At 47.0% G+C, this 14,089-nt stretch overlaps 1 protein-coding gene across 1 annotated transcript; it reads right to left on the bottom strand.

Moving 5' to 3' along the window:
• Positions 1-3,036: 3,036 nt before the first annotated feature.
• On the bottom strand, positions 3,037-14,016 carry LOC125760001 (uncharacterized). Its single transcript, XM_049419548.1, has 5 exons — positions 13,998-14,016; positions 13,635-13,924; positions 9,659-9,846; positions 7,956-8,196; positions 3,037-3,189 (listed from the first exon to the last, which is right to left on the bottom strand). The coding sequence occupies exons 1-5, from the start codon at positions 14,014-14,016 to the stop codon at positions 3,037-3,039; spliced, it is 891 nt and encodes a 296-aa protein (XP_049275505.1).
• Positions 14,017-14,089: the final 73 nt, after the last annotated feature.

Genomic DNA, 14,089 nt, shown 5'->3' with positions numbered 1-14,089 from the left:
TCGAGGCTTTGGTGAGTCTGCGGACTCTGGTGCATGAAGATTACGTGCGAGACGCAATCCTCCAAAGCCTTGAGCGTAGTCTTGAACGCTGTAGACAGCACCCGGAGTGAGCCAGCTGCCATCTCAGACACAAAGTGTGAAGCGGCTATCAGGACTGAAACAGCTGACGACGATGCGGTTCGTTCGGCAGTGGCGCACTCTCCCGTAAATCTCAAGCCGGCCACGGAACCAGACAACCAACGCAGCGAACCAAAGGTCTCCTGCGTCGGCCGCCAGAGGTGGGCCACGACCACAGGCGTGCCGTCCAATCCTTCTGCAGAGTCCACGCCTCCTGCGTTCCAGACAGGGCGACGGACAATGATGTCTGTGGAAGCCTTTGTAAGCCTGACGTCTATGGTGCCCCCTGTCCCCGCGTGCGCAATCCAACCCTGCGCGGTGTGTCACGTGTTCGTCGAAACCTCAGGCAGTAAGTACTCCAAGCGTGTCAACTGACATCTCATGCACAAGTGGCGTGACTTCTGCATGAGAAACGTCAACGACTGACTGAAAACGGCAACGGCTCGCGACAACGAACCAGCTCTGCCGTTGGTGGAGCTGCCCGCTTTTGACACGCCGACCACGCATGCAGACCATCAGCATATCGCCCCGATCACAAGATCACCTGAGCTGGCTACCCACGACGGCTTCACATCCACATACGCGCCGTGCCACGAGCTGGCGCAGCCCGAGCCTCCTGTGATGCATAAATTGCTGCCGAGCTCTTCTGGTAACAGCGCCGAGGCACTCGAAACCGATCAGCACTCCCCGCACGACGTCTAAGGATGATGCGGTTATCATCAGCACCGCTGAAGTCTACGGCATTTTCCATTGAAGCGCGACAGAGTTCTACCAGCGTCCGTGCCATCCATGTGGTCTGCGCTCTAGTGCCACCAGCCCATCTCTGTTTTATGCAACTGCCCGCTGCCTACCGTACTGCCATTCGGAGGTCGCAGACTGCTTTGTAAGGCTTCCTTTAGGCATAGCATTCCCGTAACCACGAACCTGCGCGCCCATGCCGACACCACGCGCGGTTAACATCAAGTCGTCAACGATGCTGGCGCCTGTATTCACCCCGAACAACGTCACCGTCGCGCGCCCACACGAGAGACCACGAAGCTGCGCACCCTCCTTATTGAGCCGTTTTTTGCATGTAAACCGCTGGCGTAGCCAATACCCGTTGCCCCAGGGGCCTCGACGACACAGAGTCACCGTTTGCTCTTCCCGCCTCTGTTGTATCAAATTTCAGTTGCGCTACGCTCTAGTGGAGGAGCCCACATCAAGAAGACGGGGACAAGCGCAGTCCCCGTCGCTTGTCCCCGTCTTCTTGATGTCCGTGTTGTTCATTGCGCAGTACACTTCGATCGTGAATCACCAACTGGCCCAATCTTCCACTTTGCTTGGGGAGCCTATGTAGCGCCGCGCCAGTCGCGGCCAGCCGGATTCAGAAAAAGAAGAGCAGCGCCGCGTGGTAGGGAACGCGAGCCAGAGCAAACGATATGGAACGTTCCCGCTTCGGTGTTTCGCCTTCGACCGCGTCTCAATAAGCAGGGACGACCGCACGGCCTCGTCAGCTGTCATCACGCTGAATTTCCCTACAAGTGAAAGCGAAGGCTGGGTCCCTGCGGCTCTGCATCGGTCATCGTCGTTTGAGCAAAATTACGAACAGCAACATGTACTTCCTCCCATGGATAGGCGACACCTTGAACCGGCTGTACAACGGAAGGTATTTTTCGTATTTGGATTTGAAGACAGGTTGCTGGGAGATTGAGGTCGACGAGAGGCACGGAGAGAAAACCGCTTTCATCACACCGACAGACTGTCCGAGTTTAAAGCCATACCGTTCGGGCTTTCTTCCGCACATGCGACGTTCCAACACGTGGTCATGCTCCGTATAAAGTCCAAATTGAAAACACATCTCCGCACTTCGTATGTTCTACGCGCGAGTAACAGCACGCAAGCGCTGGGGACGAGCGCGGCCGAAGCAGGGATGAAACGAGCCGGCTATCTCCGTCGCACGAAGGGTGCATGCGGAAACATCGCCCTACGTGCGAGGCCTGGAGTCAATGGTCCTTCAAGTAGAGAAAACGCCCCGGCCGTCTTTCGCAACGCGAAGGAGCGTCGGTGGACGGGAGGGAGGCTGCGTCGCTTGGGCAGCCACTGCGAACATTGCTCATAAACGAGCGGTCGCGAGAGCTGGCGTGCGCGCTATCTCGACAAACACCAGAAGACGGCTCGTAAACTTGCTATGCTCTCAACGCTTCACGTTTAGTGGACTGGCAGCACAAAAACCGCTTCGGTCCCTGGAGCGGCCATATTCGCTAAAAGAGCTAGCTGCTAGCCTTTGTATAACATTCCAATTTGTTGCTGTCGCATGCATTGCTTCGCTCCTGCGCGAAAGTGTGATTTTTTGTGTAACATCAAATTACTGGAGACGCTATCGCGTACTTACCGCTCGTTAATAGTCAACAATAAAAAATTTAGATTGTCACGGAAAGTGTTGGTATCCGCAGTGCTTAAAAGGGCTGTGAATAAAAATTTTATTGAATTAATTGAAAGGTCCATCAATCAAGCCGCTCTACAGACCTCACATGTTTTGAGTCCGTCTTGTGCCGCAGCTTTCAAAAGCGTTGAATTGCTTACTTCTCTTAAGTGGACCCTGAAGCAAGCGAGCAAAGGACAGAAAATGGGCATGCAGTAAAGTAAGAAAGTTATTAAGAAAATAGTGAGTGAGTGAGTGAGTGAGTGAGTGAGTGAGTGAGTGAGTGAGTGAGTGAGTGAGTGAGTGAGTGAGTGAGTGAGTGAGTGAGTGAGTGAGTGAGTGAGTGAGTGAGTGAGTGAGTGAGTGAGTGAGTGAGTGAGTGAGTGAGTGAGTGAGTGAGTGAGTGAGTGAGTGAGTGAGTGAGTGAGTGAGTGAGTGAGTGAGTGAGTGAGTGAGTGAGTGAGTGAGTGAGTGAGTGAGTGAGTGAGTACGGCTAAGTGAAGAAAGTGCACATCTTTTCAATAGACGTGCATTTGTGATATCAAGAAAGCTGTCACCAGGTCGATATCCTCCTCTGCCAGCACTTCTGGAGCGGGTAGCTGGTGGTGTAATCGAGGAGCGTCAAGGGCCTCCTTGACAGTGTGGTTCATCCATAAGGACCGAATCACCACCTGCACAAAGATGAGCATGGGGTGTCGTCCTCAACATCACCCACTGTGTAGAGCCTTAGTGACGGCTCGTTACACGAAAAGTCGAAAGCTTGTATGTCCGCCACCTCAGATGTCTTTGATTTCATGGCTTGTTACTCCTTTTATAAAACTAGTTCCCAAATACCATCACCACCATCATCATCAGCCGGATTATACCCAACGCAGGGCAAGGGCCTCTCCCATGTTCTTCCAATTAATATGGCCCTATGGATGCTACGGTTACGTTATCTCCGCAAACTTCTAAAATCTCGTGTGCCCACTTAACTTTCTGCCTCGCCCTGCCGCACTTGCCCTCTGTCTGAATCCAGTCAGTTACTTTTAATGGCCAGCGGTTACTGTAACATCTAACTACCCGTCTTATCCATGCCCATTTTAACGCGATAGCGTTAAAGAGCACGTTTGGCAAAAATTCGGGCGTTGACGTCGGCGTCACTGGTTGTCAGCGAAAATTCAGCGTTGTCCGTGAGCGAAAAATCGAGGAATATGCAAATAAAATAAATATAAAAATCTTAAGTTCGAGTAAAAATCCAACCCAGGCCGTCTGCGCGGTGAACAGGGGTTCTACCACAGAGCTACGCTATTGCTTGAAACTGTTTCGGAAAAAAACACTTTATGAATGTAATCTAGTGGAAAGAGCCGCTTCTGCCACGCATGTAATAATGCGTGGCATAAGCGTAGGAACACGCCAGGCGTTAAAGCATGTGAATTGCGCAACGAGTAGGTGTTTTAAAGGCCCACCCATTACAAAGCGCGCAGGCATATTTCATCATCATCAGCTGCAAAAGCATCAACAAAGTGAGCAGCTGCGTAGGTTCGCGTGTTGCCTTACGGACACGTAGTGTGCCCTTCACTGATTCGCAAAAGGAATGAATTATGGTGCAGTGGGCAATTAACAACTGTACTTCAATTAGGCATTCTAGGATAGTTTAACCCATATATGCCCAAACACAGAAAAAGTGACAAAACAATTTTTTTTCAGGAGATGTATACTTCTACCCTCAAAAGAAAGCACAAATTCTTTATTTACTGCCAGGTAAACGCAACACTGTTTTCCAAGCCGTCCTATACATATAGGTCACTGGGCATTAGGGGTGGTAAGCCTTGAAAAATTTCACGTGCACACCAACATTGCACTTCCTCTCCATGCCGTATTTCATACAAAGCACGCGTTTGCCCGGAGAAAGCGGCCGGCATTTCACGTGCACTTCTTCCTCTCCATGACGTCTTTCACACAAAGCACGCGTTTGCCAGGTGAAAGCGGTCGGCACGTGGCAGCATGAAAAGCTAGCAATGTCTACGCTTGCACACGTTAAGGATAAGGCCTGCTTGATGTGCTCTAGGAGGCGCTAGTCATCTGCTAAAGAAATAGCGATGTTAGAGTGCATCAAAGAAGCGTCCTGTATGTAGGACGCTGGGCATATATGGGTTAAAACGGCCAATGTTACGCGCACAGTCGTTCGTTTTCTTTCTTACGGCTCGGTTGGGGCATGGACCGAGAACCGATGCTCGGCTAGCAATTGGGAAGGTGATGTGCACGGGGCCCGATTGCGCTATCGCGTTCTACTCTTGCAGGCGAAACTCAAGCGTCCTCCAAGTTTTGTCTTGATTTTGACTTAGATTTCGGTAACACGCGTTTCTTCTATGATCCACTCTGCTCCAGATGTATGCGCTAAGATACAAGCGAGGCAAAGTCACTGCCAGTATGATTAAGATAGTGGAAGTATGCGAAAAGTTCTACGGAAATCTGTGCAGTAGCCGAGACAACCGGGACAATAATGGAAGTAGTAGTCCAGAGGAATTAGGTATGCCACGATTAACGACAACGTAAAAAAAGATGGCCGCGTATCTGCGTGCTTCGCTTCAAATGTCGTGGAAAGACGATAGTCTTCTGCCGGCCGTACTACAGGAGTCCTGGTCTCATCCGCGGCCACCCGTGATGCTGTTCACCTACCATTTCCGTCCTGGTTTGATAAATGCAACAGAGGTTTCTTTGAACAGATTTCATTTTATCGCATTATGACTGCTGGCACGCCATCTGTTCGTACCTCCACGACATGTCAGCAATGTTTGGGTCGCGTGTGGCGCTGTATACAGTAAAACCACGGTGATACAAATCTCGCGGGGTTACCAAAAATATTCGTATCATACGAAATTCGTATCACCAGAAAACATGGAAAATTAGTATGCGACAAAAGAAAGTTGACATACGTTTTGATTCAGTGTTTCTCAGGGCCGCAGAGACGTCAACGATCATACTTGTACTCGTAAATATACAGTGCATGTGCGCGTGTGTAATTAATGAACCAGGTGTGTTGTGCCCCGTGACCGCTAGTAGCCCCTTCCTAATCTTACTACGCTTTTCTGCATGACACTAAAGTACTGCGGCGAAAGTGACTTGAGGAGCGCTTTGCACATGATCGATAGAGGCCAAGCTCCTTCGCCCAGACTTTCCGCTTTGTCTCTTGGGGTCTTAGTGCACCTTTAATGGGACTTTATGACGGACCGGCAGCCTAAGTTTCAGTCTTGTTTCATGGAACGTCTGATTCCGGGGACATGGCCTGCATCGACACGACTGGCACGTGTTAACACAGTACAAAGACGCTGCTGCCTCGACAGGAGCACGCGTCAACGCGTCGGAAAAAATGAACCGTTGTCAACGTCATCTGTAATCGAAACGCGAAGGCGCCTAAAGGCCTCTAAGGTTCGCGCGCACTATCTCGGAGGAAACGACGCACCGTTGATGGTCGCGCAGCGCGCATGCCCGCGCCAGCGCATGACTGGCGCGTCTTCCGCGACAGCGCGGGCAGCACGTGTTCGTACCTGTGCGCTAGCGTACGTTCGTATCAAACGCCGCGGGGTGCGAATCGGTTCGCAACAACCGTACTCCAATACATTTCAGGCTAATGGGCCTTGGCCGGGACCACAGAAAAATTCGTATCACCCCGAAATTCGTACGAGCCGTGATCGTATCACCGAGGTTTTACTGTAGCATGATAGTTTGCAAAGAAGAACCATTTGTGAAAGATCAATGTATTTTATTGCGTGGTAAACGCCTCCTGTCACCTACAGACGCCGGTCGCATTCGCTGGCTTTTCTCTGACCCGTATGTGAGGACACAGACTTCTCAGTAGGTGCGCCTTATGGAACGATATGATGGCATATTTTTCCGTGCATTGCAGTCGTTTTTGTCCGTGCCGTTATGCAGTTGTAGCTGTCGATTGACCTATAAATTAGTGCGATGGCACGGCCCCGCCATATATCGTCGGTTGCGCTAGAAAACATCACCATGCTCAATCATTTGTACGAGCATATTTATCGAATGAGATGAGAGTCAACATAAAGCATCTTTACGTGCCGACCCTTGGAAAGAGCGAGAAATGGCAATTAACTCGGCGGACACAGCCGGTGAACTGTACCTGCTCCTCGGTCCACATGACGTTTTTTTTTTTTTTAGACGTAGGTTGTGAAGTGTAAAAGAAAGGTTGCGCTATTGCCATTACTGGCGTGTCAGGCGTTGCTGGCAACATTTTGTTTGTGTTAAATAAAGGTGCAAATTTTAATACGAGAGGAAGATCGCGTCTGTCTTGAGTGTGCGACATGCAATGCTGAAGCCAAACGGCGTGTTTTTATGTTGACTGATTTTATGGCAACTGGTACGTTCTTCGGCGTGGGGTAGTGGTAAAGTACTCGGCTGGGGGTCCGAAGGTGGCATGTTTGAATCCTTGTGGTGGAAGTTTTTTTTTGTTTTTTTATACATCTTTTTTTTTCTTTTTTGTACTAATGCTTTCTACATCGCCTTCTATGCTCATATCTATGTGTGGCCGGTAGGTACAATGATTCTGATACTGTAGAAATGTTTTGCGCTCCGTTATTTTTCAGCATCCGTCATACGCCAGCATGCTACACCATATACCATATGCCACCATATCCAGCACCCTAATCCACCATATTGATGGTTAGTGGAATGCACTATATGACAGAGTGGACATATTTTCAGTAGGGGAGCTCTATGCTGTATGCCTGATTGCAAATAAAGATATGCCGTTTGCCATTAATCTTTAAACGGGCCCAAACCACTCAGAGGTCGAAATTTAGTTCTGGTGTTGCAGTTGTGCACAAGTATACAGCGAAAGCTAACGGAGTTACACGTGTTTGCTCGTTTTAGTCTTCACTACGTTGCGTTTGTCAGCTCGTCTGTCCACCTCTCCGAATGCTCTTCCTCGGCGTCCGAGAGGAAAACGCAAGGAGCGCGTGCATCTGCTACCAGAGGAGCATGCCCAATTTGCCCAATTTCTGTGGCACGCACGCGCTATAGGAGTTTTGTGCTGACGCCACGAAATTTTCAGACCAACGGGAGGTACAGAGCTTTGCTGTAAAATGTTTAGTGTGTGCCCAGAATGAACAAGAAGTTCTCTGAGAGTGAGCTGCGCAGCTGCCATCATTGTTTCGGCACTACGGCGGGTGGCCGCAACGACGAAGGAACGCCATTGAAGTGAACATCAATGTGCTCAGCTTGTGGAAGGAAAGGGGAAACATAGCGAAAAGAAAGCATGAGTACAAGCAACCTAGACTTTCGATGTAGTGCGATTAGAGCAAGAAGATTAGAACAAAACAGCTATTCATTTCCTACCTGCCTGTGTTGCACGACGTATCTCTCTCACATAAATTTTATTGGCACTATTCTTGAAGTGTCATGAGCAGATTCCTTACTGTCCCTCAAGGCATACCTGCGTCAGTCCGGTGCAGATGGTGAAGGCGCCGGTAGCCGTGGTGGCCATGATGACGCTTCCGTCGGCGGCCGTAATGACGAGAGGCGATATCGAGGATGTAGGCCGTTTCTTGGGACGGATGTAATTGGTGGCACTGGACACGAGGCCGAAAGCGTTCGCGGTGCCAGGGTTCGCGAAATCATCCATCACATTGTTCAACAGCACTCCAGTCGACGGCGACAAGGCCAGTCCGCCAAAACTGCATAATAAATCAAGAATTTTATATCTTGACAATGAATTAAATCTACACACCAACGCTTGCTTTCGTAAAGAATTACACTTATGAAAATGAAGTGATGCGAAGTGCAAGGCATGATATCTATTGTTTTTGTACCGAGTAACCCAAGCGGCTGTGAAAGAGCTTCGTTTAAGAGTGGCCCAGCCAGTGGTGCAAGAATGGCGAGTACGCGTCCCTGCAACACACAATACGGGGAACACGGCTAGCAATGATTTAGTGCCCCATGTGGGCGCGATACGGATGGAAATGCTAAGATTATTAGAGCAGACGGTGGTTCAAAAGTGGCATATTGGTATTAAAAGAAAGAATATGGCTTTTAAGGGCTCATTTTTTTTTTCTAGCCACAATATTCATGAGAACTAACAGACAAGAATGCCAAGGAAAGTATAGGGGACCTTATTTGTAGTACTTTGGACGTTAATGTGAAGAAAGTAATGTTGAATGGAAATTTTGTGCGCCAAAACAACGCAATTTACCGGAACGAGAGAGACAAGACGGGCGCTACTTTCATCTAACTTTATCTGCGGCTTCGCCAGCAAATATATGCTGTTAAGAGTGGGGGCACTAATTTGGCTGAGCATTGCGCAAGTTGCGAGGCATGTGAGCTGAAACTAAATAGCAGAGGTAGGGATAAGATGGAACTGGAGTTACTGGAAGCGTTTCATATCAGGAAGAGAGGGGGTAGGTGTGTCAGTGACACATGGGTAAGCTTTGCAAGGCGTCATGTAGCGGTTACGGACACCGGCGGCGGCGGCGGCGGCGGCGTACAACTAGGGCGCCGAAAACGGCCGTTGAAATGACCTCATAACAGCTTTAGCTGCAAAATGGCGCGGCGCTGTGTAGACAGACGTCAGTGGACGATGCCCACCCTTCTGCGTGCCGGGCTCTCACCGCTTATATCGCGATGAGGCGACAGGGAGCACGAAAATCACTTCGCTCACTGGAGCGGCCGTATTTCCTAAGGTCAGCGTTTTGCAGAGTTACGCCAGGTCGGATCCTACTGGAGTTAGCTGCTAGCCTTACTTCGGACAGCATTCTAATTTGTTGCTATCGCATTTATTGGTTTGCCCTTGTGGCGAAACTGCGATTACTTTCCGAATTTACATTAGCGATTTATCCCATAATACCTCTTCTAACATATATCATTTCGGAGGTGACTGTGCTGTTAGCAAAATTTCAGACAATTCCGATACGTTCCTGCGCTGTGTTCGCTCCTATGTTTCACCAACACGCCCAAGCTTCGACATTAACAGACATTATGCGAGCTATTTAATACCAATGCACAGTAAACATTCATCTACTTCTGTAAAGACACGTTTTACTTTCGTGTAATTCCGATGACGGAGTGATCAACCATGAGTTTTCTTACTCCTTCAATAACTGTCATACTAAGCGCATATCAACATGAATGGTGAAGTCTCACTTGCTGTTGAGAGAGCTCATCATCGCCAGTGCGTCGCCGTCCGGCATGATGACGACAATCTGACTCGAGCTGTGCCTCTCTCTGCCTTGGTAGCGCAGCCCGTAGTAGTGGTAGTCGCTGACTGGGTATTCTTTGATCTTCGAGCGCACTTCGGACAGGAATGAGGAGGAAGAGATGTTCTTCACCCACTGTAGGAACAATGCGACAGTAAAGCAAGCATCCACGATTTCAGCCACATTTTAATTGATTTTACTACGGGCTTTCATAGTTTTCATAGTTTGATGCTCCTCCTATTCAAAAAAGTCTCAAAGAAAAGTAATGGAAAGTACAGTAACGTCTGACATATAGGTCTTCTTCTTTCTCACTACAACTTAACCTATGTGATTTGCTCATTTCCTTTGCGCGTAGAAGATACGTTGGGAGTAAGATAAAAAAAACGGAAGGAAGTGGAAGAGGGAAGCTTGCGATGAAAAAATCCGTAAACAGGGGGTGGGTGCTCGAGCCGACGTTTCGACAAGTGGACTGGTCTCCTTCAAGGCTGGAACTGATTTCCTTAGCTCTCGTGTGTATATGCTTCGTGCCTTCTCTACCACAAGAGGGAGGGGGAGGGCAACTGCCAAAGGGGGGGGGGGGAGACGCCGCCGTGACGAACTGGGTGAGTCAGAAGGAAGGGGGGTAAAGGAGAATAAAAAACCTAAAAAGGGGAAAAAGGAAAAAAAAAGGGAAAAAAAGAAGAGATAGAAAACAGGGGGGGAGGAGGGGGTATACGTATGGCTGAATATTGATTGTCAGAGGAAGCACGTGGCACTTAACAATAGTAGGTTCGAAATTAATCGAAGAATTAAGGGCTTAACTTTCGGTTGTTTTCCTTGTGTATGTACCATACCGAATGGATTCAAGAGCCCCCTTGGAAGTTAATACCTGCTGGCTGGAGCGTATTTCACTTGTGAATAAGGTATGACTCTGTATATTTTCTGTCCCTTGGGGACCGGAAGTTTGGCTGAAGTATGTAAAGTTTGAGATCGTCGAAGTGGTGACCTTAACAGGCTGTCCCGTTTCGCCAGACAATATGAACATTCGATCATGTAGATTACATTTGAACTAGTGCAGGTAAAACTAGATTTTATATGATGGACGTAACCACTTCCGGTGCTTTTAAGTATAACGTCATCTTGAAGGTGTTTACAAGTCTTACATCTTGGACGAGAACAAGGTGTTATGTGGGCAGTAGAATGAGGGTTTACTTTTGTATGCACTAACATGTCCTTAAGATTCCTATTGCGGCGATACATCACCTTTGGTACTTCGGAAAACGCTTTTCCAAGGCGCTCGTTGCTTGCCAGTATTGGGTAATGCTTCCGGAGGATATTATTTATGTTTGGTAGCGCATTTGAGTATTTGGTTATAAATGCTGGCGGCTTGTTGGGCTGTGCTACGGCAGCCCTTTGAGCTAGTGATGATTTCTTATCTAGTTGACATGCTTCGTTGTAGACCTTGTTCAGAGCATCTTCCGGGTAATTTCTTTTAACTAATGTCTCCTTTAGCTTGCTTAAGTGGTGAACGTAGTCACCGTCTTCGCTACAGATCCTTCTTATACGCCTCGCCTGTCCTGCAAATATCCCCTGTTTGCAGTGTCGCGGGTGATGACTAGTGTAGTCTAGGTATAGCTGGCTGTCCGCTGGTTTTCTCTAAAAAGCGTAGTCTTTAATTTTCCTGATTCAACAGATACCATCATGTCTAGGAAGTTAATTTCACTGGAAAAATGGTGCATGGTGCATTCAATACTAGAGTGAAACTTGCTACAGTGGTCAAGGAATGCGATTAGTGCACTTACGCCATGTTCCCATATAATAAGTATGTCGTCTATGTAACGGGGATAGGTGGAAAGTTTCACTGGACATGATTCCAACAGCTCTGATTCTAATTGTCCCATAAAAATGCTGGCGTATGTGTGCGCGAAAGGGGTTCCCATACTGGTGCCGAAAGTTTGCAGGTAGTAGGACGAATCAAATTCAAAATAATTTAGCGTGAGGACAAATTTCAGTAACGTGAGGTAAACCAACATTATGTGTTTGCTTGCTTTCTATGAGTGATTTTGAGACCGCTTCAATCCCTTCAGTGATAGGTATGTTCGTAAACAAGGAGCAGACATCTAATGTTACCAGAATGGCCTGATCCGAGAGTGTTCGTGATTCGTTAATAGAATCTATTATTCGAAGGAAATGAGGTGTATCTTGAACAAAAGATGGTAGGTTAGATGGTATTTTAGATAAATGAGGATTTAAAACTCTCGATAGCGACTCAGTAGGTGTATTGTTGTTAGATACTATAGGCCTGCCCGGGATTTGCGCGGTAAGTAGTTCATCTATGGACACCTTATGAATCTTCGGAAGAAGGTAGAAGCGGCCTACTTGCTTGTTTTTAGGCATCAGGAACCGGTTCTCGGAGGGTGTGATTAATTCCCTGGCTAGAAAATCCATGATCGTATGTTGTATGCTATTACTGTATTCTTGAGTCGAGTCAGAGGCTAAATTTCGATAATGCGTGTTGTTGTTGAGCTGTCTGATAGCTTCGCTTTTATATTTTTCTATAGGCCAGATTACTGTACTACCACCCTTGTCCGCTGGTTTTATAACAATGTCCTTTCTGTTTGAAAGTTGTTTCAAGACGTCGTGTTCTGCATAAGTTAAATTCTTCGGCTTTCGACTCTGTTTAGCTGTGCTCAGAATTTCCCTTGAGACTAGTTTTATGTATTGTTCTAACTTTTGGCATTGTTTTGTATCTGGTGTCCAAGTGCTTGGCGGACGCAAAGAGTCATTGCTTACGTCTTCCGTATCTGCCTCATCAAAAAAGAATTCCTTGATGCGCAAACGTCTTGAAAACTCAGTTATATCCTTGTGGAGCTCGTACTCGTTCGCTGCATTGTTTGTGGGGCAAAATGTAAGGCCACGATTGAGCAGATCTATTTCGACTAGACTTAAGCTTTGTGATGTCTACCACTTCACTACGGCGTTCTGGGTGTTGAGCTGGGATTGCGGACTCTTTGCATATAGATAGATAGATAGATAGATAGATAGATAGATAGATAGATAGATAGATAGATAGATAGATAGATAGATAGATAGATAGATAGATAGATAGATAGATAGATAGATAGATAGATAGATAGATAGATAGACGGACAGACAGACAGACAGACAGACAGACAGACAGACAGACAGACAGACAGACAGACAGACAGATAGATAGATAGATAGATAGATAGATAGATAGATAGATAGATAGATAGATAGATAGATAGATAGATAGATAGATAGATAGATAGATAGATAGATAGATAGATAGATAGATAGATAGATAGACAGACAGACAGACAGACAGACAGACAGACAGACAGACAGACAGACAGACAGACAGACAGACAGACAGACAGACAGACAGATAGATAGATAGATAGATAGATAGATAGATAGATAGATAGATAGATAGATAGATAGATAGATAGATAGATAGATAGATAGATAGATAGATAGATAGATAGATAGATAGATAGATAGATAGATAGATAGATAGATAGATAGATAGATAGATAGATAGATAGATAGATAGATAGATAGATAGATAGATAGATAGATAGATGGACGGACGGACGGACAGACAGACAGACAGACAGACAGACAGACAGACAGACAGACAGACAGACAGACAGACAGACAGATAGATAGATAGATAGATAGATAGATAGATAGATAGATAGATAGATAGATAGATAGATAGATAGATAGATAGATAGATAGATAGATAGATAGATAGATAGATAGATAGATAGATAGATAGATAGATAGATAGATAGATAGATAGATAGATAGATAGATAGATAGATAGATAGATAGATAGATAGATAGATAGATAGATAGAAACGGTCAAAGTGTTTTTGGATCGCGAAAAAAAAACCTTCGTATAATACGCTACTCACGGAGCTAATATCGATATGGTCGGGGTCTCCCATCTCCATGCGCCCCGCGAAGGCAAACTTGGTAACCTCAACAAGGCGGTGAAAGGTATCGTCATTGTCGGGCAAGCTCTTCACAATGGGCGCCTCCGGATTTCGGTAGCTGTCCATAACCGCGAGCATGAAGGCAGTCAAAATGCCGCCAGCAGGAGGCGGCGGCGCCATCACCGTCAAGTTGTCGTGGAGCACTCTCCGAACTGCGTCTTCCACCTTGACGGTGTAAGACTTAAGGTCCTGAAGAGTTATCACACCACCTGGGTTGATAAATTTACAGTCGTCAATTTGGCGAACTGCTCTTACGTGTAAATGATCTAAACGTCGTAGTACATCCGCCCAGCAAGAACATGTTTTAGCCACGTACCCTACCCCTGTAAGTTCATAGTGTCGTTTACGGAATATTTACGGTTTGTAGATCATGC

This window comes from Rhipicephalus sanguineus, chromosome 9 (genome assembly GCF_013339695.2).
Source record: "Rhipicephalus sanguineus isolate Rsan-2018 chromosome 9, BIME_Rsan_1.4, whole genome shotgun sequence".
NCBI classification, from domain to species: Eukaryota; Metazoa; Arthropoda; class Arachnida; order Ixodida; family Ixodidae; genus Rhipicephalus; species Rhipicephalus sanguineus.
The sequence above is the reverse complement of the archived record's forward strand: the minus strand, read 5'-3'. Positions and strand labels throughout refer to the sequence as shown.